At 36.9% G+C, this 25,218-nt stretch overlaps 2 protein-coding genes across 4 annotated transcripts; one reads left to right on the top strand and one right to left on the bottom strand.

The window, feature by feature from the left end:
* Positions 1-5,345: 5,345 nt before the first annotated feature.
* LOC124214209 (ankyrin repeat and MYND domain-containing protein 2) lies at positions 5,346-10,368 on the bottom strand. Its single transcript, XM_046616379.2, has 3 exons — positions 10,081-10,368; positions 8,538-8,915; positions 5,346-6,770 (listed from the first exon to the last, which is right to left on the bottom strand). The coding sequence occupies exons 1-3, from the start codon at positions 10,279-10,281 to the stop codon at positions 6,126-6,128; spliced, it is 1,224 nt and encodes a 407-aa protein (XP_046472335.1). The 5' UTR covers positions 10,282-10,368; the 3' UTR covers positions 5,346-6,125.
* Positions 10,369-15,103: 4,735 nt separating this feature from the next.
* On the top strand, positions 15,104-23,178 carry LOC124214463 (uncharacterized). Of its 3 annotated transcripts, none has more exons than XM_069134231.1 (10): positions 15,104-15,360; positions 15,621-15,795; positions 15,876-16,037; positions 16,115-16,271; positions 16,347-16,631; positions 17,123-17,192; positions 17,737-18,026; positions 19,277-19,588; positions 21,094-21,878; positions 21,995-23,178. In XM_069134231.1, exons 1-10 carry the CDS (start codon positions 15,263-15,265, stop codon positions 22,034-22,036), a joined length of 2,376 nt encoding a protein of 791 aa, XP_068990332.1. In that variant the 5' UTR covers positions 15,104-15,262; the 3' UTR covers positions 22,037-23,178. The 3 variants fall into 3 exon arrangements, with proteins under 3 accessions (XP_068990332.1, XP_068990331.1, XP_068990333.1); XM_069134232.1 differs by lacking the exon at positions 21,995-23,178 and having other exon boundaries at positions 15,106-15,360; positions 21,094-21,170; positions 21,253-21,327; XM_069134230.1 differs by having other exon boundaries at positions 21,094-23,178.
* The last annotated feature ends 2,040 nt before the right edge of the window (positions 23,179-25,218 follow it).

Here is a 25,218-nt window from a genome sequence, read left to right as displayed (position 1 = left end):
GGGGTCACGATGCGCTGGATTCTAGTCGTAGTTTACTTCGTAAATATTCTTACTATCCTGTTCGTTACAAAGTCTATATATTAAGATTGCCATATCGGTTACTTGTCGTTCTGTTAGTTTTATAACGTGTAAATATGTAAAGTTGCATATGTATTATAATTGATTACTGTCGTTATTCACCTGGAGTACAACAGCGATTGTTTATGAGACGTAGTTGCTATTTGCTTAACATTATTAGGATCGCGCTGCTGCGAATATTCTTAGCTGTTTGTGTTATAACTATCTTAACAGATTTAGGGTATTTAACAATTTGATAATTCGTAGTTTTAGAGCAGGTTTACATGTGTGCTGTCGTATATAATTCTCTTCAGTAATTATTAATTCTTATATTGATATAAATCGGCTTGGAAGATACTAGAACGTTGTTCTTATGTTTGTTGGTTGCCTGTTACTGGGCGTTGCCACGTATGCATCTTTGAATTTATTGCGAGTTGATTTATCTTTAATCGTTTCGTCGTTAAGTTTCTTATTGTGTTCTCTAGATGGAGCTCTGTATGGCTCCCCATTGGAGATCTGCATTGCCTTCAAAACGCTGCGCGTGTTGCCTACAATACGGCGTTACGGTGGAAAATGTGATTCATGCTGGATAATTGGTATTCACGGTTTTAATGGTTTTGCTGTCTCTGGTTTTACGGATTATTGCAGCAGTTCATCTATCTTTACATTATGTCGGTTATACACGTATCTATGGTTTTACAGTCTTCTATACTCCAGGCTATATGGTATAGCGTGAATTGCTTATAGTGTAGCTCTCAGCTCCGAATGCGCAAATGGCATTGTTGAGTGTTATATAATAATTAGATATAATGGTGTTAGTTAATTATAGTGTGAATATGATAATGATATATAATAACATATAATAATATTATAGCTCTTTGTAGTGAGAAGATCTCGTAACATGGTTTTTAAGCCTTGGTTAGTGAATTTCATAGTTATTTCTATCTAGGGATATTCCAAATAGTTAGACAGTTGTTTTAATACCTCATGATTACAAGATTCTCGTACTTCAAGTTTGGTCGGATGTTACAGTTCTGGTGGTCATTTGTCATCATTTTTCCGAGAAAACAAATATTCGGACCCAGAAAATACCTTTTTCCTATGAAAGACAAGGCAAAGCTAATTTTTGCACTATTAATCATTGTAACAGTTGGAGAAATATCGAGTTAACCGTTATTTACTGTCTCTGGCGACAGGGTCATTCAAAATGATTGGTTAATTTCGTGCTATGGCGTAGCCACGAAAGCCTATGACTGACTGAGTCATTGGCGTAGACAGGAGAAAATACCCGTCGGTTGGGACAATTTCGGCCGATTCGGCCACGGTCTTACATACAGGCACGGAGTAGTAGGACTACTACTCCGTGCATACAGGCTGGAAACTTCAGTGGTGGGGGCTGATTGCTTAAGAAATAGCATTTAATTCCCGTTGGAGCCGCTAGAGGCGGAGCGGTAGAGTAAGGTTGTTTGGGAAAGAGATAGAAACCGGTCTATCATCTCTATATCAAAGAGTATGGGATAGAGTGGAAGGTCCCATAAGATCCAATGTATAAAAGCGTACCTCGATTTTCAGCACGCTCTGGCGGCTCAGAGGAAAAGTAAAGTAGCCCCACTACGATTTTGGCCCTCCCTTTAAACCGGGGAATGTAGACATATTCGGAATGTACGTGTACTATCGTTGACTGAAGAATTCTTAAAACTTTGCATAATAAATTTTTTACAATGAATTCTTCAGTCAACGCTGTTATTATAGAACCATCTCATATTTTCCTCCAAATCTGATAGCCTATAAATACGTTTGCGTAAACACAGAAACATAGAGTAAGCATCGTACATACACATTTCTTCTATGAATGTGGTGTAAATTTAGTATAAGATAAAATTAATGAAATAAATGGCAACAAATCAAACAAATTGTATCGAAATTATATATTTAGATAGTTAATCTTCATTACGTAATATCAAAAAATGTACTTATATTTAAAAAAAGTACACAATGATGTCACATCTTAATAATAATTTATATCGGTACATAATACTGTATCGTAAATAACGGTTACTTAAAATGTGTCTCTTGTGTAAACATCTGTAGATCTTTTAACTGGGGTACCTATGTCGACCCAGACAATTTAAGAATATAAATGAATATGCTAACATATGACAAAAGGCTTATACAAAGAACTGTGTTCGCGCCACTTTATTATTATTATATTAGTTTTGTAAATTTATCATAGCAAATACTTTAGTTTCGTTATGTTGCACCTATTTACCACGTATAAGGTGACTAAAGAGTCACATACAGTAGATTTACTTTCTTATTCCACATGACGCGTAGTTCAACGTTATAGTAATTGAAATTACGTACTTATTGCCCACGTCAGAAATTCGTGAGCCGATACTCGAATCGGCAGTTACGTACGTTCGCTTGGCCTGTGAGGGCGCAGCGCAAGTTAGTTAGTCTCGAGCGCTCGAATAGGTAGGACGTGTTAGGTTTGCCTTAGATCCGCGCGTCGATTATTTCGTTTCGCGTAGTTTTAAGATTTATCCGTTTAACACGGTCGGGGGAGACGTGGTTCACCCTCCGGTTGGGCCGGGGGTGTCGCGTCTCCCTGGGCGAGCGTCATTGCATGTCAGCGTTGGTTCTCGAGACGTCGGGACCGCTGTTTGCACGGCATTGGGCCACCTTGACGCTCCCCACTCCCTGCTTCCACGAGTGCGTGGAAGTTGCGGAGCACGGTTTCTCATGGAGACTTAGATAAGTTGGTTTAAGATTATTGAATGATCATTCAATGTAGTTGACAAGGAACGCACCAGCGACTGTATTATCCTGTTTTATGATGATCTGATTTGCAGTTAATAAACACTTGTCTTGCTTCGGCTTTTCCCTCTGCACCGTGAGGGTTTTTATGCCGAAGCAAGCGTCTTGTCTTTCCCGCGAAATCGTGTTATTTATTTATTCACCCTCTCACTCACTCATCCCATTCCGATTGAAGTTAGAGAAGAACTCTGGTCAAACGACCAAAACAAACTGAAAGGGTCAATTCATTGCCTTTGTCATATAGAACCATAAATGTTGGTGCGTTTGTATATTTTATTTCAATTCATTTTCAAGTTTTGTACAAATTCTCCACCTAAAAGCCTATGCTCTCGTCGGCACTGCAGATTGTTGCTTTAGCAGAAACATAGGACGTGTGCGTATTACCTTGTGGTGTTACCATCTGGTACCGCTTCGGTCAACTACAGCGCTTCTGGAGGTTCAACGTTGAACTAAATTACAGACTTCTCGTGCATCAGAACGGGCTCCTGTCACCTGAAAATCGCCCGCACAAATCGTGCCATATTTACGGAAAACTGACTGGTGCTATAGGTTTTCCCGGATTATGTGTGTGTTTTTGTACGTCGGTATCTCCCTGGCAAAAGTGAAAGAAATTCTGATATCGTACAAGCGGTGAATATTCAACAAGTCGCTAGCCCGATCGGCTATGTTTGACGAGACGTGATTTTATTGAGTTCATCATTATTTTTATTAGACGTTATCAGTGATCTGCGATAGTAGTGACTGGGATACAGACGTACAATTTTATTCTAGCTATGTTTTGAAAATTTTCCCAGTCAGATTCGTACCCCCGTTTTATCAGTATTTGTGCGGGCGATTTCCCCGCTTCTGACGTCACGAAATATATATAGGACATGCCAGGTCAGCGGCACCTTAAAATAAGAACTGTGTGGCACTTGAAGGTTAGAAAGCCTTGTAGCCATCAAACGGAGTAACGAGAAGAACTTGAGAACTGTCAGTTAGTGTTTATAACCTCAGTAATACAATATATGAAGCAATATAATGCAATGTTCTCCGTAATTTTATTCATTCATTAATAATCACCTATCTATCTTTTATTTACCAGTTTTTGAATAGCTTATAATCAACATATATCTCACCTGTAATTCGAAACGCATTTGGTTTGTTGCAAACCCTGGTGATACTTCAACATGGATTATATTTTCATATTAATAATTGTTCAAGTAATAAATATGTACCAAACTTGGTTACGATAAAATGCCGACCGAAGAAAAGAACAAAGCACAAAGAACGGGTTCAAACCACGCGAGATTTCAATATATCTGTCATGTCGGTACGGTTGGCACTACTTCTCTCTGAAAATTGAGCTTAAAGTGGGATTTAGAAAATCTTTAAGTGGGAGGCACTCAAAGTTCATATAAACTCGGCTACACATCAGCTTTAATGGAGACGCACTTTAAGACCCCCCACTTAAAGCGTATGTGCAGACCAGGCATTATCGGTTCAAAGGAGATTGAATAAAATTTTCATGAAGACTAGAGTAAAGTCTCCATGAAGATTTTGATGAAACACCCAGAAGGTTAAGCATATTTGATAGAATTTAGAGGTTGTGTTTGCGAACATTACCTTACGACAGTGCGAACTAGCGGCAGCGTTAAAAAACAAAAGACGCAGCGTAAGCGCATTTCCCCCACCACGCAAATTTCGATGAGTTTCAAGACCCATATATAACGGCGCTGTCGTCAATTTCCTGCACGTCAACGGAATCGTGTAGAACAGGTTTCACTCTGGTGGAAACACAATTTTCCGCGTCGAGATACATGGACTTCGATATTTAAGAGATATATGTATACGTCAAATCGTCAACGTCGACCAGAGTACTCGTTTAATGGTCGGACAGAAAAAATAGGTTATCAGTGGAGACAATTGAAGCAATTTTGATTTGTCGGTATAATTTTACACTTGCACTCAATTTTATAATTATGTGAAAGAAGAAAATGATACAATTAAGAAAGTAAAATCGACTTTCAAATATGACTGGGCTAAAAAGGATTATCCTTGCATCTTTTTTATTATTTTACGTGTTCATTTTATTAGATTGTTTAAACTTTATTGAGTTTTTATTATAGTATAATAATCGATCACCTACCCACTTTTTTCATGTTTTATTTTAATTATGACAACCTTGCTTATGTAGAATGCATATTAAGCAAATTCTATTTTATTTGGAAAATTTCAACAAAATTGCCGTTTATGAACACATATTCACATTTTATTTAAAATTATTCACTATAAAAGTGATTACAAAAAATAACTTCGAAACACCTTGAGTAATCACATAAAAGTATACACATATACATTAATGATAAAACTAAAGGGACATTAGAGCTATTACGAGTCAAGTGAGATCACGCATAGCTGTAAATGCCAATGGCAGCATTAAACTGACACGGAATGCTAGGTAGGAACTCTTCCATTTTTGATCTAATGTATACATGTTTTAGTGCATCAAAAACTGGGAGACAAATATATTTTTTCATCTGCTAATAAACCGTTTAAAAGGGTGAAAATGACTCCCAAATGAATGAAACCAACATTAAAATGTTTCTATTCATTAACAAAACATTTCAGCGTTGGTTCTATTCAAATCCCTCAAACATATGAAGAAATCACCTTGTTGGGTACCCATCTTCAAGGGTCGTTTTCACCCCTCCAAACAGTTTATTAGCAGATAAAATAATATAGGTGTCTTAGTTTTGATGCACTCCAACATATATGAACTAGATCAAAATCGTAGGGAAAAAGCTACCTAAGGTCCCTCGTGAGTACATCTAGCACAGTATGCCATCTCTCGGATCTTGCTTACTGGCTGTATGAGAGTGTCCAGCTAAATTCTATCAATTGAGCGCTATGTATCACGCATCGCTCCCACCTCAAGTCTCGAGAACCCAACAGAAAAGTGAAGATTAAAAAATGAAACCTATCCGACCATCTGATTATGTTTAAGTGACAATAAAACGTGAGGTTGAATCGCATATAACATATAATTATAGTATATATTACAACAATTTCTTCCGAGTTAGTCACACTAATTAGTATAATACATATGTCGTTGATATAGCTATGCAAATATTTATTTACAATCGAATAAATTGGTCTTGTAGTTATTTTACTTATTTGTTTATTTTGTATTATTTGGTTGTTCAATTTAAATAAATACAGAGCATCTGAAATTTTATTGCAAATAACGAAGGTTGTATTCATCACGTTAATTAATTAACAGCTAAATTTTGCAACCTCGAACTGACCGCATTAGCCACCTGAGCTTTATCAATGTCGGTTAATTTCACGCTGGAAATTTGCCCTAGTCTTGCGCAGGACTTTTTGTGCATGAACCAGTGTAGTCTTTGACATTCCCGATCGCAATATTGTACCGCTTTACACTTACTACATTTTTTCGTGGCTTTTTCTTCTCCGCAAGTAACACATACTTGAATATTATCGGAAAAACCTCGCTGCCCGTTAATTGCAGCAGATATAACTGATACAGCAGACGGTGGGTCTGTGCCTGCTAGAGTAGCTACCATCTGACGAAAGATTGTACTCTCTCTGAAAGGAAATTCTCTAACGGATTCTCTGAGAAAGGCTTCTTGATACTCTGAATTGCCATCATTTTTACTACTCTTTAAAAATTTTCTGACAAGCAGCTCAACAGGGTCAGATTTTTTTTCTTCACTGTCTTCACTGTTCCTCTCTTTGTTGGATTTCTCAGCTTTCATAGCTTCTTGACGCTTTTGGCATTTAGCTACTTCTGCTGTTACACAACTGAGATAATGATACTTGAATGCCATCACTTCATTGGTTTCCATTCCTTGCCTCATTTGCTTATGTCGCATTACTTCTAGGACTTTTTGTATCTGAAGTTAGGATAAGAACAGTCACATTAATTGTTATAAATGATGACAAGTTTCATTATGTAAGATACATACATTTGATATATTGGATGATTGAGATGAAAAAACGTTGAATGGTACATTAAAGGTACATGATACAGGTAAAAATTGAAAGTGAGTATAGAAATTACATAATCTCTATTTTTAATGGCAAATTTTTTACTTTCTCTGAAGAATCCTTGATTATAAAAACTGCAAGGACCACTGTTCGATGAAAACCTAAACGTTTCATTGCCCATTCCAAAATTTTTAAACCTATATAAACAAGCAAATTTCTGATACATCTCAAGTCCTAAATGAAAAAAAGAAAATTATCATAAAATTGAAATACTTAATTTTTCCTTTCCACAATAGTTTAGAAATTGCTATTATATAATTTTAATCAACCATGGGATCATCTTATCTCTTCTGAGGTATATAATAACTAGCGAGTGCCAGGTACTGGCAAACCTTCTGATGATATAGGATGCATAATTTATTTCAGGTACCAAGTCAAACATTCTTTCCTTGATTTGTGATACTTTCAAAATGATTGAGATATGAAAATTCTATGAAATTTCATCTTCAAGATGTGTTGGTAACATTCTTTCCAAATTGAAAACTAGAATTGTCATATTCAAAATGTATTTTTTTAAAATTCTGTTGAATATGGTAGAACCCCACTTAACTAGGGTTGGATTAACTGGGAAGCGGATTAACTGTGGTCCCCTCTAGCGCCTCTGCATTTCGTGTGAGCAACCGAGTACACTCATACTGAACTATTTCGAACAGGAAGTTGGCAGTAATTCGATCTACTATTAGCATCTTCGACAAGTGAAACATGTAATAGAAGAAAACCAAAGAAGAAACCAACAAAATTTACTAAATATTAAAAAAAAAGAGTAAAGTACATGTGTATATCATATATCAAAGTATGGAAATAGCTTATTTATATGCCAATATATACACAGAATACCTAGTCATTAAATCATAGTTTTCATGCAATAATTAGGAATTATGTTGACTGTTCAGAATAAAAAATTACTTGTAATTCAGATTCACTGTAAACAAATTACTTGTGATTCCACTTATCCGTAGATTCTTCAGTCCCGAGCAGCACAGTTAATTGGGATTCTACTGTATTTGCTTTTAGGTATTTTGCATAACTGAATCCAATTTTGAGCCATAACAGAATTGCTGCAATCGTCAAAGGTAATTTCTATGCAAATAACCGATATCCAAATTAAATGATATTATAGAATTAAATAGAATTTTTATAGACTCACAATTAAAGACAAAAATTGGAAAATTAGAGATTGTTGCGCACATGAGGTTTATATTGGAAAATAAATATCAGTAACCTGATGTGTAAAATACCAAAAAAAAAAATTTTCCTTGATTAGTTTTAATAAGTTAGTATTGTAGTTTCATGAATTTAAGGAAGTTCGTTTTCATTTCGTATTTTGTTCAATCATTCACGAATTCTCAGTTCCTAAACCACTTGCTGTCAACAAAAGTTCAAAAGCTCGTGCCAACCAGAGATCTATAATATACCAAATTTCCGTAAATTGTTCTTTCATATTCACCATGATTCGAATTCACAATCAGTTTCAGACTCACGAGAAATAAGGATTTTTTTCAATTTCGCTAAAACACAAATTCTTTGTGAAACAAGTTGCTCATACTTCATGGGCTGATTATGAGTTTATTTTTAGATAGAATAGGATTAAAAATAGAATAATGTGACATCACCTTATCTAAATTTTTCAAGAGCCCAGGACATCTTTGTAGATTTAGCGCCACTCTAACGGGATGAACGTTGACTTGCATAATGAATTTGTGAAAAGCATCAGCCAAATGCGGAGGTAGCATAGGTTCCATTTGAAGCCCTTGTGGCATTATGTATTGATCAATATCAGCCTTTGGTATGAAATTGTTTATCGTAGCCACACAGTTGTGGTTGCCAACGAACGCAGCCATTTGAGCTGGAGTTCGTCCCACACTATTGGTGACACTTAAACGAGCTCCATGGGACATCAGTAGATGACAGAGGTCTGCATTTCCACTGAGCGCAGCAAAATGTAAAGCTGTGTAAGCATGTTCATGCTGACAAGAATTCACATCAGCCCCCTGGAAATTTTTTTCTAATTATTACTTGTATACTTACGCGATGATACGTGACAAAAAATTCAGCTAATTCAACTAGCAGGGATTTAGGGAACGCTAAGTAAAGAGTAAATTATCACTGAGATAACAAACTTATCATGTTCATGTCATCCATTAAACCTTCAATGGTTACAGTAACTCAATTTTTTTTCTGTGGTATCTGTCTACTTAATGTTACAAAGTATAATCTCATAAAACACATTAAATGATTCATGATGCTCAAACTAACAATAACTTTAACATCTCAACAACATAATATCAACTTAAATTCATGCATGGGGCCTAGGCTCCTTGGATGTCTAGATTCAGTGTCTTGCGGATTCTCATTTTACTACATAGTCAAATGTGAAATTATACATATGGTACATTAAAAATCATATCTCAACAAAAGCAGTTGTTGAAAAGCACTTTGGAATGATAATTGAGCAATTATTGAAATATATCAATACCATGGTCCAAAGTAGTTTTCATTTTGTTGTAAGGGTTTATTTTTATAATTATAACAGGCCTGTGTGCGAATTTAAAGCTTCATAGTCAGCATTACGACCTGAAGGTAAAGTAATGAACAGTATTTCATACTTCAGTTAAAGTGTACATCATAGGAAAATGGCAAATCAACTGAAAATATATAATAAACGATCCTCCTTAGCCACAAATTGAGATTTTTCCAATTCCTTGCCATCAAGTAAAACACATATTTGATATCTAGCATATACAAATCCGATATCGCGTAGTCGTTTTAAATTAAACTTCCAAATTTTTTTTCAAATAAATAACCAAGCATATTGTTCAAAATTTGTTGATAACTATGGAATATTAATGCCTGACAATGACTGAGTGAACAAACAAGTTTTTCCATAGATCAGCATAATTCCTGAACTCTATAAGTACCGACTTTTGATAGCCAAAAATGTTTTCAGTTTCCCCAGTCTACTGCTTCCCTGGATTACATCTGCTAAAGAGAAACTGAATAAGTAATGGAAATGTAATAATTGAATCAGACCTGCTATTACTTACAGTTAATAGGTAGACTAAGCATTAGAAAGGCTCGGCTATAGGAATAAAAGAGAAAGGAGCAAATACGAACTAATATGCTGGCATGCAAAAAGAAAATAAATACCTAACCTACCTGATCTAGAAGCATCTGAACAATTTCCTTGTTTCCCTTATAGCAAGCATGCTGAAGTGGCGTCATACCATTCTCATCCACAAAGTCAATCTTATTTTTGTTTGCAACCAGCAATGATTTAAGCTCGGCAATCTCATTCTTGCTAATTTTTTTGAAAATATCCTTCTCCAAGTCCGTCAAGCTCCCCGTACTCAGCGCCATGTTGTTTTCGATAAGTTTGCTGGATCGCGAACAATCACGATTATTTCAGTCACACGGATGGTGTATTCCGAAATATACTCGCAGTACTGCGAGTACTGGCAACCGCGTTCCGAAATCGCGCTACAGCTTACTGCCGCCAGTCAGTGACGTCATGAAATTTGTGACGTTGTTGACTGCGACCACCGATATATGCGGCTGGGACGTGAGGCAGTTGCAGTCATGTTGCAGTAATTGAGAGATGGCCGTGTCCTCGGTGTAGCGTTCCGATTTTACTGCAACTGGCAACTTGAAGTAAAAACGGAACGCAGTTCGCAGTTGACTGCGGGCATGTTCCGATTTACACTGCGAGCACTGTAAGGTGTGACGTCAATTTAGTATACTGTGAAGCCGTTCCTTTATAGTTAGCTATACTGGTTACTGTTTAAAACGGAACGCAGTACAGTATACTGTGATCGACATTTTTTGGCGTTACTTTCATTTCATACATAATATTTGTTTCACACTGCAATAAACACAATTTCTTCAAATTTTCCATTTCTGTTTTTAACGACCGGTATTTTTATATGACAATATTCAATAATAATAATTATCAATAGTGGAAGCTATTAAATTTCTGAACGCTGTTGATCACCTGATCAACTGCTGAGTGCACCTTACCTCGAAAACACCAGTGTTCACAGTAGAAAAATGACGACGATTTATGACGTCATATATTTCCCTAGGATACTGCGACTGTATACTGTCAGTCTATTGTAACATCCGACCGGAACGTCCGTATGTTTTATCGACTATTATTACTGCATGTTACTTTTATCAACTAACCAAACTCGAAGTACGAGAATCTTGTAACCATGAGAAATTAAAACAACTGTCTAACTATTTGAAATATCCCTAGATGGAAGTAACTATGAAATTCACTAACCAAGGCTTAAAAACCATGTTACGAGATCTTCGTACTACAAAGAGCTATGATATTATTATACGTTATTATATATCACTATCATATCAACACCATAATTAACTAACACGATTATATCCAATTATTATATAGCACTCGACAATGCCATTTGTGCATTCGGAGCTGAGAGCTATACTATAAGCAACCTACGCTTTACCATATAGCCTGGAGTATAGAAGACTGTAAAACTATAGATAAATATATAACCAACATAATGTAAAGATAGCACTGCTGCAATAACCCATAAAACCAGAGACTGCAAAACCGTCAAAACCGTGAATACTAATTATCCAGCATGAACTATACCTTCCTCCGTAACGCCGTATTGTAGGCAACACGCGCAACGTTTTGAAGGCAATGCAGATCTCCAATGTGGAGTCATACAGAGCTTCACCTAGAGAATACATTAGGAAACTTACCGACGAAACGATCAAAGGTAAATCAACTCGCACTAAACCCAAAGATGCATACGTGGCAACGCCCAATGACAGGCAACCAACAAGTATAAAGAAAACGTTCTAGAAGCTTCCAAGCCGATTTATATCAATATAAGAATTAACAATTACAGAAGAAAATTATATACAGAAAGCACACATGTAAACCTGCTCTAAAGCTATGAATTATCAAATTATTAAATACCCTAAATCTGTTAAGATAGTTATAACACAAACACCTAAGAATATTCGCAGCAGCGCGATTCTAATAATGTTAAACAAATAGCAACTATGTTTCATAAACAATCGCTATTGTACTCCAGGTTAATAACGACAGTAATCGATTATAATACATATGTAATTCTATATAGATACACGCTATAAAACTAACAAACGACGGGTAACCAATATGACATATGGACTTTGTAACGAGCAAGATAGTAAAAATATTAAGAAGTAAACAGGAAGAAGTTAAGCAGCCGAGGGGCCAAGGGGGGGCTTGCGCCTCAACAAAGAAGCTCACGCAGGTTGGAAAATTACAGAACAAAGTCCCCGCACCTACACCACCGCACCAGTGCAGCGTTATACCATACGTAAAAACTTACAATATAGTAATAGCTAATGAACTAAGATAACAGGCGTGCATACGGCGAGGATGTCGTGTCCTAATTAGAATTCCTAGAAAAAGGGGGAGGTGCGCAAAGGTGACCAAAAATCTAAAGAGGGGGATCGTTCTGCGCCACGATCAACCCCTATAAAAACGGCGACCGATCACTCGATCGTCCTCTTGGTTTCTACCTCCAGATTCGTCATCTTGTTCCGGTACAGTCTCGCGGTAAAATCCTTCAGCCTTTTGCATTTAAACTTTTCATACAACGTTACTCTGCCCAAAAGTCCAGCGAGCTTTCAGCTCCATTGTGTCATATTAAGTTTAAGATCTTACACTGTGTAACTCCGTTTTTGTGACTTTAAATATCGAACTTATAAAATAAACCAAAGTTAATCAAAGTATTCAAATATATTAGAGTCAGTTATTCCGCTAAATCCTCTCACCAATCTACGCTGCAAGTCATCAAATCCAGAATATTCTCAAAAAGGTAAGCCAATTAATTAAATCTTTTATCCAACAATTACTCCTTCTTCGGTTCGTTCGATTAGAGCGACAGAATGCCCGTTGTCCGGTGTATTTCAATACTTAATCGGTAATTGGTGACCCAAACTACTGATGTGAGTCTAGCTGTAGCTGTGTGTGAATGTTTCCGGTGTCTAACATCTGGAGATTTCCACTAGGTACCGTTCCGACGTCACATCTGTGTGTCCGTTCCGTGAACTAAATTCTCGGCGGGTAAGCGATGGACGCAGATAACGAAGTATGCTCTGTATTATCTGCTCCACCGCTGAGCTCTCTGTTAGCAGAGATGAGTAGGGAGATCTCCAACGCTCGGCTTTTCGTGATACCAGCTAGGTTGGAGCGTCGACGTGACACCTAGGCGGCCACGCACCGAAGATGGCCCATTTCCGACCTGACACCTAGGCGGCCATGCACCGAAGGCGGCCCACAATCGTGTATATATAGATATACTCGGTCGCTCGAGCAAGTGGTTGCCAATCGCATCCTTGTCCCCGCTCGCACAATGTTTTCAGGAATGCAAGAATTGGGATTTTTTTGTTTCAATTACGAATGTCAGCGAATAAAAGTATCTCCAGATTTGATAAATTTTGGATTCAATTAGCGGACGCTGAACCAAAATAATTAACCATTCCCAGCCCGCATACTTTTTTTTTTAATAAATATTATTTTTTTATTGATATGAAAATATGTGACGCCCGGTGTTCTCGAATATTTGTACACGCAGTCTATGGAAAAATATACGAAGCCAGCTCGATAACATTTATGCAAAATGTGCAATGGGCAAACGGTTGGAGGAAATTTTTTTTTCTCGAACTGAATCTTCCAGAGAACCATCAGCGAATTCCAAGCAAGCTCCATAAACATACCGAGCAAACGCGCGATCACGGACGTAGCTGTGGTGTAGCTGAGTGGATACCACATGAGGATGAATTTTCAATCACAGGTTTTTGCGCGAAGTTTTCCTGTTTTTTAATAATTATTAAAAAATACAATACATTTGTTTTTAGTAATCTCTATTTTTCATTACTGTCAAAACTTTTCCTTATTAAAAAAGAGGCGCCAAAAACGGGGAACAAATCGATTCACTCTCGGAATTTTATTGTTTCAATTATTTGTTCTCTTCTGGGTTACCCCCACTACAAAAAGGTTGGGTTCAGTAAAAAAAAAGCAAAAGGAAAGAAGGAAAAAATCGACCGGCTCTGGAAATTTTCTTTCTTTCATTTGTTTTTTCTCTCCGAAAATACAAAAACAAAAGCCGGGATTGAATTTAAAAAAAAAACAAAATAAAAAGAGTGAACTGCGATCGAACCCGTGTCCCGCATCACTCCATCCTCATGTTTTTTTTTTTTTTTGAGGAGGAAATCATATTTATTTAGATGAACAATAAATGTACAATATTTACAATGTTGCACTTGTAATTATCTTAGTTTATGTAACTCCGGCTTAAATTTCAAGCTCAATCTAACATTTTGTTTTACATTAAGTGGTCAACTTATTTTTTAGTGTTTTGTTTAAGACTTGAATGCAGTATTATAGCAAAGGCAGCAGTAATTAACTTAAATACAGGAAAACTTCGCGCAAAAACCTGTGATTGAAAATTCATCCTCATGTGGTATCCACTCAGCTACACCACAGCTACGTCCGTGATCGCGCGTTTGCTCGGTATGTTTATGGAGCTTGCTTGGAATTCGCTGATGGTTCTCTGGAAGATTCAGTTCGAGAAAAAAAAATTTCCTCCAACCGTTTGCCCATTGCACATTTTGCATAAATGTTATCGAGCTGGCTTCGTATATTTTTCCATAGACTGCGTGTACAAATATTCGAGAACACCGGGCGTCACATATTTTCATATCAATAAAAAAATAATATTTATTAAAAAAAAAAGTATGCGGGCTGGGAATGGTTAATTATTTTGGTTCAGCGTCCGCTAATTGAATCCAAAATTTATCAAATCTGGAGATACTTTTATTCGCTGACATTCGTAATTGAAACAAAAAAATCCCAATTCTTGCATTCCTGAAAACATTGTGCGAGCGGGGACAAGGATGCGATTGGCAACCACTTGCTCGAGCGACCGAGTATATCTATATATACACGATTGTGGGCCGCCTTCGGTGCATGGCCGCCTAGGTGTCAGGTCGGAAATGGGCCATCTTCGGTGCGTGGCCGCCTAGGTGTCACGTCGACGCTCCAACCTAGCTGGTATCACGAAAAGCCGAGCGTTGGAGATCTCCCTACTCATCTCTGATACCTACTACGGACGTAAGAAATGTGGGGACGAAGCGTCACGACGCGGCGAGTGTCCACATCAGCGGTGGGGGGGACCGCCATCTTGGTAGGCAAACTTCGTTGCCTACGTTGCCTAGCTTCGTTCATTGCTGCCCGCGTTTTGAAAAAAAAGTTTATGCAAGGAATAAGAAACAAACTATCAGTGGTACGTGAGGGTGAGGACTCAAAATGCCCTGTTGTGCAGTCTCAGCGTGCTTGAATCGTACTTACAAGAAAAGTAAATCCCAAATTGAAACCGAAAAAACATCGAAAATTACTTTCCACAGGTAAGTAACATTTTTGTAAATAATTTGTAAGTAAATCCACGAACTGTTTGCCACATCCCCATACATATACCAGTTTCCTATATTTTACAATTTGTACAAAACAAATGTCACAATTTAAAAAGTACAGAAAATCTAACCAAATCTAAATCTCAAATGAAACAGTTTGACAGTTTGGTTATATTTCTTCGGCGACGTGTTTTCATTTACTACCATGTGTGCTATCTATAAGATAACGTACTTTCATCTGGCATACAATTTAGGTTTCCGAAGGCTGAGAATCAGAGACTAAAATGGGTTGAATGTACACAATTGCCATTAACATCATTACCTGCAATTGCATACCTCTGCTCTGTACATTTTGCAGAGGACAGTATTGACCGTACTTCCCTTAGCTGTACAAGGCTGAAAAGAGACGCTATTCCAGCAATAAACATTGTAAGTATTTATTTTCTTTTTCTACTGTGAACGTATAATGTAGCTTTCCATATCTTGAACAAACCTGCATATTATTACAGACAAATACCGGAAAACCGGAAAACTTGAGTGAACATGAACATGAGCATGTATCACAAGTCCAACAAGACGTGTATCCATCAACGTCAAAAACAATAGATAAAGAAATACCTGAGGAAATATTTGACGATTTCACATGCGGAAAAACTGATGCCAATACCAGAGTAAGTTTTTACTTTCGTTCACAAGTAAATTAAACATTTATAGCTGAAAATAACTTTACTTTAATATTTACTTATAGTCAGACTTACTAAAGACACTGTTTGAGAATACACCAAAACGCATTCATAAATGTGATGTAACAACCGAATGTAAGCCACAAAAGCGTCAATGTATTCAGTCAGCATTGTGTGAACAAACTGTTCAGGGAACACAAGTTAAATCAGAGAGTTCATCAGGTGAGTAGATGATTTTTACGACATGATAGAAATATTTGGAGAAGGATATTTAATATTGTGTTTTTAAATTTGCAGAAATGACAGATGATACGTATTTGTCAAAGTCACCATTTCTGATAAACCAACAAAATAACGAGGCCTTAAGTGATTCCCGAGGCCAACTACAGTATACTCCTAGAAAAATACTTCTGTGTAAAACGTTAAAAGCTCAACAAGATATATCACGACGGCAGATACAAACACTCAAAAAACGAAATAAGCGGCAAGAAAAAAAAATAGCTATCCTTAACTCGATTTTAAATGAATTAAAAGCAAAACAGATGCTTGACGAGGAGCAGCTTGATTTACTAAGGACTATTGGTACGTCAAATGCACATCTTTTGAAACGGTTTGTGGGAAAACGTACAGAGAAAAAGTGTGTGCGCACGAAAAATGGTGAACTGATTTCACGGGAATATTCAGGATTCGTACGCACCGGGAAAACCTGAAAAACCGGAAAAAGTCGGGGAATTTCTTACAGCAGGGAAAAGTCAGGGAATTTCGAAAATAACACTGGAATTTTATGTCTGTCAAAGAAATAAACTCTTTTTCTATACAAAATACTATTGATCTTAAGGGGAAAAAATTGCCCATAAAATTCCGTTTCGTCGCACCACTTCATATATTTTATATGTTTGGCGCGTAAAGTCGCAACGCTATGAAAACTTCGGGCAGCGTCGGCCTCGCTCAGATCAGCGCCACTCGTTAACGCCTCATGCCAGTAGAAACTTGTCACCGGAATACGTCACGGTCTAGCTTGCCTGTGTGCGTAGCATTTGTAAAACTCATACATATTTAAATTGTAAAAATAGTATTTGCCACCAACGCGTCAACGTATAAGGAGATTGGTGAATCAAAAAGAAAAACGAAAATTAATATAAGGTAAGTAGATCATCATTATGTCGCGATAGGTTATACGATATACATAAAGTGCATGTATTTTATTCAACATGTCAAGCATGATCACCATTGTTTACCCGCGCTTTTCGATGACTTATCTCTCGGAAGTGAAAAAGTTGTAATTGACGTAATAACATGCAGATTAACCTTACACATTTAATATAGAAACTATAAAGTCAGTTGAAGGGTTTTAAAGAAAACTATGCATTGAAAAAATTGCTAACTTACCAAGCCTAGTCCACGCTTTAAATTTTAGAGTACGAATTCATGTGAAATGCAGTCGATGTGATTTTATAATGTTATTTTTGGAAATTGATTGTCATATCACTTGTGATCATTGTATGGCCAAATAACTGTAGTAAAATATTTTATGAGATTACATTGTATGAGTTCTGCATTGGAATGACTAATGAGGAATAAACTTTGTATGTCATAGGTATTCTAAAATAACATTTCAATGGAGGTCAATGCAGTGCGGTCTTGATCGAAGTCATAAAATTTTACGTATGCTATCCTTTTTTCTTAGATCAATGCCTTTCTCTAAATCAAGGAGATCCACGTTCAATATTCAATGGCTTAACGAAGATCATTTTTCGCCATGGCTGAAAGAATGCAAAAATGATAAGTTTGCATTTTATTGCATCATGTGTAAGAAAACCGTGCTGCTGAGCAACGTGGGCCGACAGGCTTTAACTAGTCACATGAAAGGACGTAAACACGAACACGCTGCGAGGAGTCAAAATAATACTTTTGGAATCGGAGTATTTCTATCACCGAAAACAGTAGACGTCCCAAAATCTACTACACTTAGACTTGGTGAGTAGGCTGCTCAACGTTCGAAATTTTTTTTCGGTCGACTATCTGTGAGATTCTTCCAGCCTTCAGCGAAATCCAAATTGCTCAGCGTCTCCAGCCACGGTTAAAAATTGCGCACGCCGATCACAAAAGGGCGTCGCCGCGCGAAATTCGGTAAAAGTATTGTGCACAGGCAGAAAGCGGAATGAAAAAATAGGTGTCAAATAAAAAAAAATAAAAGATGCTAATAACTAAACCTGGCAAAAGTCAACATTTATTGCTGATATAAATTATAAATCCGATTATTAGTTGAAGTAATAATTAATAAAAATTGCATTTTTCACCGCGACCAAATTCGATGTTATCAAAACTCAGCTCACCGATTCTAGCTCAATGATTAGTGAAATGATTTGAAATTTTTACCGCATGTTCAGAATACATACGTTACACCTCCAAAGTCGATAAAACACATAAAAATTGCATTTGTTTACTTATATTCAATAACAAGTGGCGGGGTATCGGTAAACGGATTTCGGACACTTATTGGCGGAAAACAGTATGCGAAGAACTTCACCTTTGAGAAAACTTCCAGCGAGCCGTTTTCCCATGACGTTTCCCATTTTTAAAAAAAAAAACTTTCTAAAAATTTCAGTGTAATCGGGTCATAAATATTGTAACTATGGATGATTTTCTAAACAACGCTCGGCGCGAGCAGCTCGTTCAGCGTTTGGGCGCTACGTGCGGTAACGGAACATTATGCGTTTTTCGCAGATTTTTCTAACACTGCAATGTTACATTGCAAGATTTATTGCTATTTCATTATTTAGAATATTTATATCGTTAATCGTACTCACGCACCATTTTTCTCATCATTAGTTTTTTGATTTTATTTACATTAAATATTAATTTTCCCACCTGTCTGAAAGCAATTTTTATGTGTTTTATCGACGTTGGAGGTGTAATGTATGTATTCTGAACATACTGTAAAAATTTCAAATCAACTCACCAGTTATTGAGCTAGAATCAGCGAGTTGAGTTTTGAAAACGTCGAATTTGGGAGCGGTGAAAATTTATAAATGATATCGGCAAAACATGTCGCCGTTTGCCAGTTTTAGTTGATGGTATTTTTTTATTTGACACCTTTTTTTTCATCCCGCTTTTTGCCTGTGGACAATAGTTTTATCGAATTTTGCGCGAGACGCCCTGTTATGATCGGCGTGCTCGATTGTGGAACCCAAACGTTGCATCTCATGAATGGTGTTTCATTTCAGATGGAAGTTTGATTGCAAATGTTGAAAAAATAGCCGAAGTACAAGAAACTGAGAAGACAGGAACGATTTCACAACCAAGCACGTCAACACAACTAGAATCAACGTCCCTCTTGCACATACTACCAAAGCAGCGAGGAATGAATCGTTTCATTGAAAAAGAGAAAGTTATGCGAGCAGAGATAATCTGGTGTCTTCAGACTGTATTCTGCCACCTATCCCTTGCTGCTGCAGGGAAATGCACAGAAATTTTCAAACTAATGTTTGATGAAAATGGGACAGCTAAAGCAATGACACTGGGCCCCAACAAAATGGGTTATACAATTTTGCAAGGCCTTGCCCCGTTCTTTAAAAATGAGTTACTAAATGATATACCGCAAAACAAGTGCTTTGTCGTATCGTTTGACGAAAGCTTAAGGGAGCTTTCCAGTGTGACAGCCCGAAAAATCGCTGTTTTTCGCGATTTTTTTTTTTAAAGAAAAAATAATCTAATCGGTCTGGTTTTTTTTTTGTATATTAATTGGATATTGAAGAATACAAAACAATTTTTTGAAGATCGATTCATTTATTAATTAATATCTATAAAAATGATGAAACAATTGTTGCAAAAAATGCACTTGGATGTGGTGTCCACGTTGGGGGTCACAATTTTGATCTGAAACAAAAAACACAAAAAGATTATTGATCGCTTTATAATTGGCTTTCGTGCTATGGAGGCTTTTTTCTTTTTTTTTTTTTTTGCAAAAATGGCGCCGGTTTGAACAAAAAGTATCGATTTTAGCATTTTTTTTTGCAGTTTTTTTTACAAAAAAATAGGAAGATGTCAAAAAAAAAAAAAAAAGCTTCCATAGTACGATAAACAATGACGTTAAGAATATTGTGTAAAAAATTCAACTCGATAGCTTTAAAACTCTGCCCTCCAAGTTGGACACCGTTTTGAAAAATGCTGTTTCGAGAAAAACGCGTTCAAAGTTTCAAGTGAGGAAATTTTAGGTAAATCGTTTACTTACGGTCAATCAGCGATGCCAGGTCCATACAATATCCCTTCTGCTTCTTCGAAAAGATCGTGCTCAATGGATTGTTCAGTCCGACGAGCTGTCCTCGCCTCTTTGCTATCCAGGGACGTCCGGCGGTTTGCTTGGGTGATGCGCGCATTCTTGTACTTAGCGGCGAAATCTGCGACGCTCGGCCCTATCGTGCATCCCATCGTCTCCAAAATTTTTAAAATTGGGTCGTAACCTTCATTGAAGGTGCACACAGCACACTGCGTAGCGATTTCTACTATCTGCTTGCCGCAGAATACGTGCTTTGGGGCTAGTTGCCACACACAGTGATTGATTGATTTTCAAGAATTTAGCACGCCATCCGCTTTTTTTTTGAAAATTGAGTGCAACCAAAAAATAAGTCGCGCGACTAATTTACGGCTAATTAACGGCAAATTATGCAATAGTCCGAATTCACATTTTCGACAATTGGTGAGCCAAGTTCATGTACGTGCAGGTAGGAACGAGACAATAGAAATAACGGTCGCACGGGCAGACGGCCGACGCGTCAGCTGTAGCGCTCCGTTGCCTTCTTCCAAAAAATGCTGTACAGTAACCAAAATAATCTGAATTTCGGCATGAAAATTTCAGGGAATATTCGGTAGAGTGTATACTATTCGATAAAGCAAAAAAAAAAAATCGATTTTTTGAAAATTTCACACTGGAAAGCTCCCTTAAACGAAGTATGCTAATTAGAACAGATGGATTTCGTTTTACGGTACTGGAGCAAAACCAAAGACGAGACTGTTAGTAGATATTTTGGATCTGCTTTTCTAGGTCATACTACGTCGGCCGATCTCTTGACTACTTTTAAAACGGAATTGTCCTCACTGAATATGAAGAATCTTCTTCAGGTATCTATGGATGGGCCTAACGTAAACCTCAAGTTTCTACGTGACCTAAAGAGCGAACTAAATGATGGTCCTGATATTTCAGTTCTTTTAGACATTGGAAGCTGTGGGCTTCATAATCTACATAATGCGTTTAAAGCTGCCATGAAAGCAACGGGTTGGAACATCGTACAATTACTACGCGTTATTTACAATTTTTTTGCACATGTACCCGCTCGCAGAGCGGATTACATTCGATTCTCCGGGTCCCGGCAATTTCCTATGAAATTTTGCGCAGTAAGGTGGCTGCAAAATGGTGCTGTTGCTAAACGAGCCGGCTTGATATTACAGAATTTAGAGAAATACATTTCTGAAGTTCAAAACGAGAAGAAAGAACCAAAATCCGATTGTTACGAGTTGATGAAAAAGGTCATGAAGGACAAGTTTATGAGGGCTAAGCTCGCATTTTTTCAAACTATTGCTACTGAAGTAGAGCCATTTTTGACTGCCTATCAAACTGAACAACCGATGGTGCCATATCTTTACACTGATCTGAATGAAATAATTATTTCAATCATGGGCCGATTTGTTAAAGAAGTATCAGAACAGTCCACATCAGTGTATGATGTGGAAGTTTCAAAAGTGGAAAATCTAAAAGAAGCAAAAAATATCAACATCGGACATGACACTCGTTCAGCGTTTCGGGCAATGGACGGTTTTAATACAAAAGAGGTACTTCTTTTCAGGCAAGATTGCCTACAGTCTCTACAAATGTTTTGCCGAAAACTGCAAGACAGATCCCCTATCACGTATCGTCTGACGAAAGCTCTTTCTTTCTGTGATCCTAGAATCTCGAAACATCGCCTCAAAACGACTTTCGACCGCCTTGACTGAGTTTGTTTCTCATAAGTGGATCAGTGGCATCTCAGCAGATAGATTCGAACGAGAATTTAAAGCGTTAAGCGCAAAGCCAGCAGTAATCGAACAGCTAAAGGAGTTCACAAAAGACGAGCGGTTGGACCATTTTTGGAAAAACATGGCTGTAAGCAACAATCTTTCCTCAGAGTTTATGTCATTCGTCAAATAGCTCTTTGTCATGTCACACGGAAACGCGTCTGTCGAAAGAGGATTTTCAGTGAACGTGAGTGTCTGGTTGAGAATCAATCGGAAAAATCGTTAGTTGCCCAGAGACTTATATGGGAAGCTATTCGAAGTGCAGGAGGAGTTGACAAAGTATCTATCACTCAGCACCAGATCCACTATGCGAGAAATTCTCGTGCTAGATATCATGAAGATCTTGAGAATCAGAAAAAAGAGGCAACAGAAAAAAAACGTCAAGAGAACGAGAGAAAGAGAGCGCACCAGGTAGTAAAAGAATTACAATCAAAGAAACGAAAAGTAATGGCAGATGCACACAAAGAAGCCGAGATTTTGGATGACCAAATCCGTGCCATTTCTAAAATTTAATTTATTGTGTTGCGTCTATTTTAATTTCTCATAAGTTGTATTTCTTTAATTCTGTGATATCGAAATATTTTATGCTAGTCTTTTAATTCATGAAGTACCTGCAGTTACTAGTCAAACATTTGAATGTAAGATCGTTACCTATTTCAGTTTTTTTATTATTTCTTGCGAAACAAATAGAGCTGTAAAGTTGTAATATTATTTTGAACAAATATATTAATTCAACCTTCTTTCATCTTTTCGCTTACAGAAAATCGCAGTTTGTCGTTTGTAAATAGATGGTCAGACAGAAATATATTTACTAGGTAATATTGAGTATTATTGTGTAAAAAAATTGTCATTAATCAGCGGCATATTTCGTGAAAGGTTACTGGAAAAATTGTATTTTCAGGCTGGAATACCTGGAAAAGTCAGGGAATTTCAGATTCCAAAAAGCGTACGAACCCTGATATTCACCAGAACTTAGAACTTTTGCTGTAACTTTACAATATTACTCCCCCCGAGCATACAATTATGTACGTCAAAAACCATTAGTAGTTGGTATCGCTCAATCAACTGCAATCCGGATTTTATTGACAAAGCTTTCGCATGTATTGCAGAGTGTGTGAAAGTCATTAATTATCAGTTGGTCGGCACTTTGGTATTTGACGAAATGTCCATTAGGCAGCACGTAGAATACGATGTCAAGAAATACAGTGTCAATATTGTAAATGACCATAGTACAGTTGCAAAAGATGCATTAGTCTTCCTATTTGTCTGCATGAACTCTTCATGGAAAATATCAATTGCATATTTTCTTATAAATGGTTTGAGTGCTGACTAGAAATGCAACCTTATACTCCAAGGTATATCTTTATTACACAACGCTGGTGTCCAGGTAGCTGCATTAACATTTGATGGTCCACCAGCAAATTTATCTGTCACGAAAAAGCTTAACTGCAATCTGAATCCAAATTTTTTACAGACTCATTTCGAACATCCGATTACTCGTGAAAAAATATTTGTATTCCCTGATCCTTGCCATATGATAAAATTAGTAAGAAATATTTTCGGGGAAGTACAAATTTTATTAGATGGTAATGATCAGAGAATAAAATGGAGAATGATCGAAGAACTGCATAAATTGCAAACGAACGAAGGGATGCATTTGGCGAACAAGCTTCGTTCAACTCACGTACTCTTCCACAAGAACGAAATGAAAGTTCGATTCGCTACAAAACTATGCAGTATATCTGTCGCCCAATCTCAAGGTTTGTAGAGAAGACTTACAGCTACCGAAATTTCAAAATAGTTTGGCAACTGAAACATTTTTGTCAATTTTTAACGACCTATTTGATATTTTTAATTCAAAAAATATGCGTCAGGTAAATTTAAAAAAACCAATCAATGCAAACAACTGGCAGCAAGTGTTACAAAAAATGGAGGAGTGTAAGGTCTACATATTAAATCTAAAACTATGCGATGGTAAAAGAGTTGTTGACTAGTCACGAAAAACAGGATTTCTTGGCTTTCTAATATGCATTTACAGCCTGCAGGGATTGTATCAGGACTTGTATCAGATGTCGAAATTACTCGCATATATTCCGACCTATAAAATAAGTCAAGACCACATAGAACTATTCTTTGGATGTATTCGCTTGCAGGGTGGACACAATAATAATCCAACTACTCGTCAGTTCAAATCAGCACTTAAAAAATTATTAATTCATTCTGACGTTAGGGACACAGATTCTGGAAATTGCATACCTCTTGAGCAAATAACTATTTTACACGTGTCTTCTGCTAAACTTTCAGAGCATGTTCTTAACATGTCTACCCCATTTACCAGAACGTGTGATCGAGAAATCCCGCGCTTATCAGATTCAAATGACATCTTAAATACTATTGAAGATCATTCTTATATACCAGACATTCGCTCTCTGACACAGTTTTCACTGAGAGTCATAGCTTACATAGCAGGTTTTGTCATTAGAAGTTTGAAAAAAACTGCTGTATGAGATATGTATCGATGCTTTGTTTGGAGATGAAAACTACGTAGAATCAACCCTAATTAAAATTAAAACTCGCGGTGGCCTGCAGTTTCCATCGAAAGATGTTATTTGGATTTATAAGGAAGCGGAAAATATTGTAAGATGCGCCCTAAAAGAAAGTGGTGGTAGGTTTATGACAAACAAATTCACTGAGCTGTATCTTGTTAGCCGTGCACTTTGGAAATTCACAGATTTTGATGTAATATTTGAGAATTTTCGGCAACATGTATACGACCAAAACTTTTTGGAAAATCATGACATACATTTAGCAAGAGCGATACTGTCAAAGTATATTAAAGTAAGATTATTTTACATTGGCAAACTAGTTGTTGATAATTCTACAAGCGAAAGACAAAAATTCAACAAATTAACTTTGTTCAAAGGCCAGTAGTCAGTGGACTCAAAAAATTTTTCACACATGTGAATAAACTTGTATCAATAAAATACAATGCAATTTGAAATAATGACTTGGTGTAAAAAAGATATGGCAGAAAAAAGTGGTTTTGGGAGAAATACTTTTTCTTACGTTACAACGGTTGAAAAGCGCAGAAAAGTGGTATTTCGAATTTTGTTTTTTT

This window comes from Neodiprion pinetum, chromosome 3 (assembly GCF_021155775.2).
Source record: "Neodiprion pinetum isolate iyNeoPine1 chromosome 3, iyNeoPine1.2, whole genome shotgun sequence".
NCBI lineage: Eukaryota > Metazoa > Arthropoda > Insecta > Hymenoptera > Diprionidae > Neodiprion > Neodiprion pinetum.
This window is presented reverse-complemented; position numbering and strand designations above follow the sequence as displayed.

Excerpts from the sequence above, each read along its gene's own strand:
- LOC124214209 (XM_046616379.2), bottom strand. The coding sequence starts at position 10,281 with ATGGCGCTGAGTACGGGGAGCTTGACGGACTTGGAGAAGGATATTTTC. Across the intron at positions 8,916-10,080 it reads TTCAGATGCTTCTAGATCAG|GGGGCTGATGTGAATTCTTG; the intron begins GTAGGTTAGGTA and ends AAAAATTTCCAG. Across the intron at positions 6,771-8,537 it reads TCTTGAAAAATTTAGATAAG|ATACAAAAAGTCCTAGAAGT; the intron begins GTGATGTCACAT and ends TCCTAACTTCAG.
- LOC124214463 (XM_069134230.1), top strand. The coding sequence starts at position 15,263 with ATGCCCTGTTGTGCAGTCTCAGCGTGCTTGAATCGTACTTACAAGAAA. Across the intron at positions 15,796-15,875 it reads CTATTCCAGCAATAAACATT|ACAAATACCGGAAAACCGGA; the intron begins GTAAGTATTTAT and ends ATATTATTACAG. Across the intron at positions 16,038-16,114 it reads AAACTGATGCCAATACCAGA|TCAGACTTACTAAAGACACT; the intron begins GTAAGTTTTTAC and ends ATTTACTTATAG.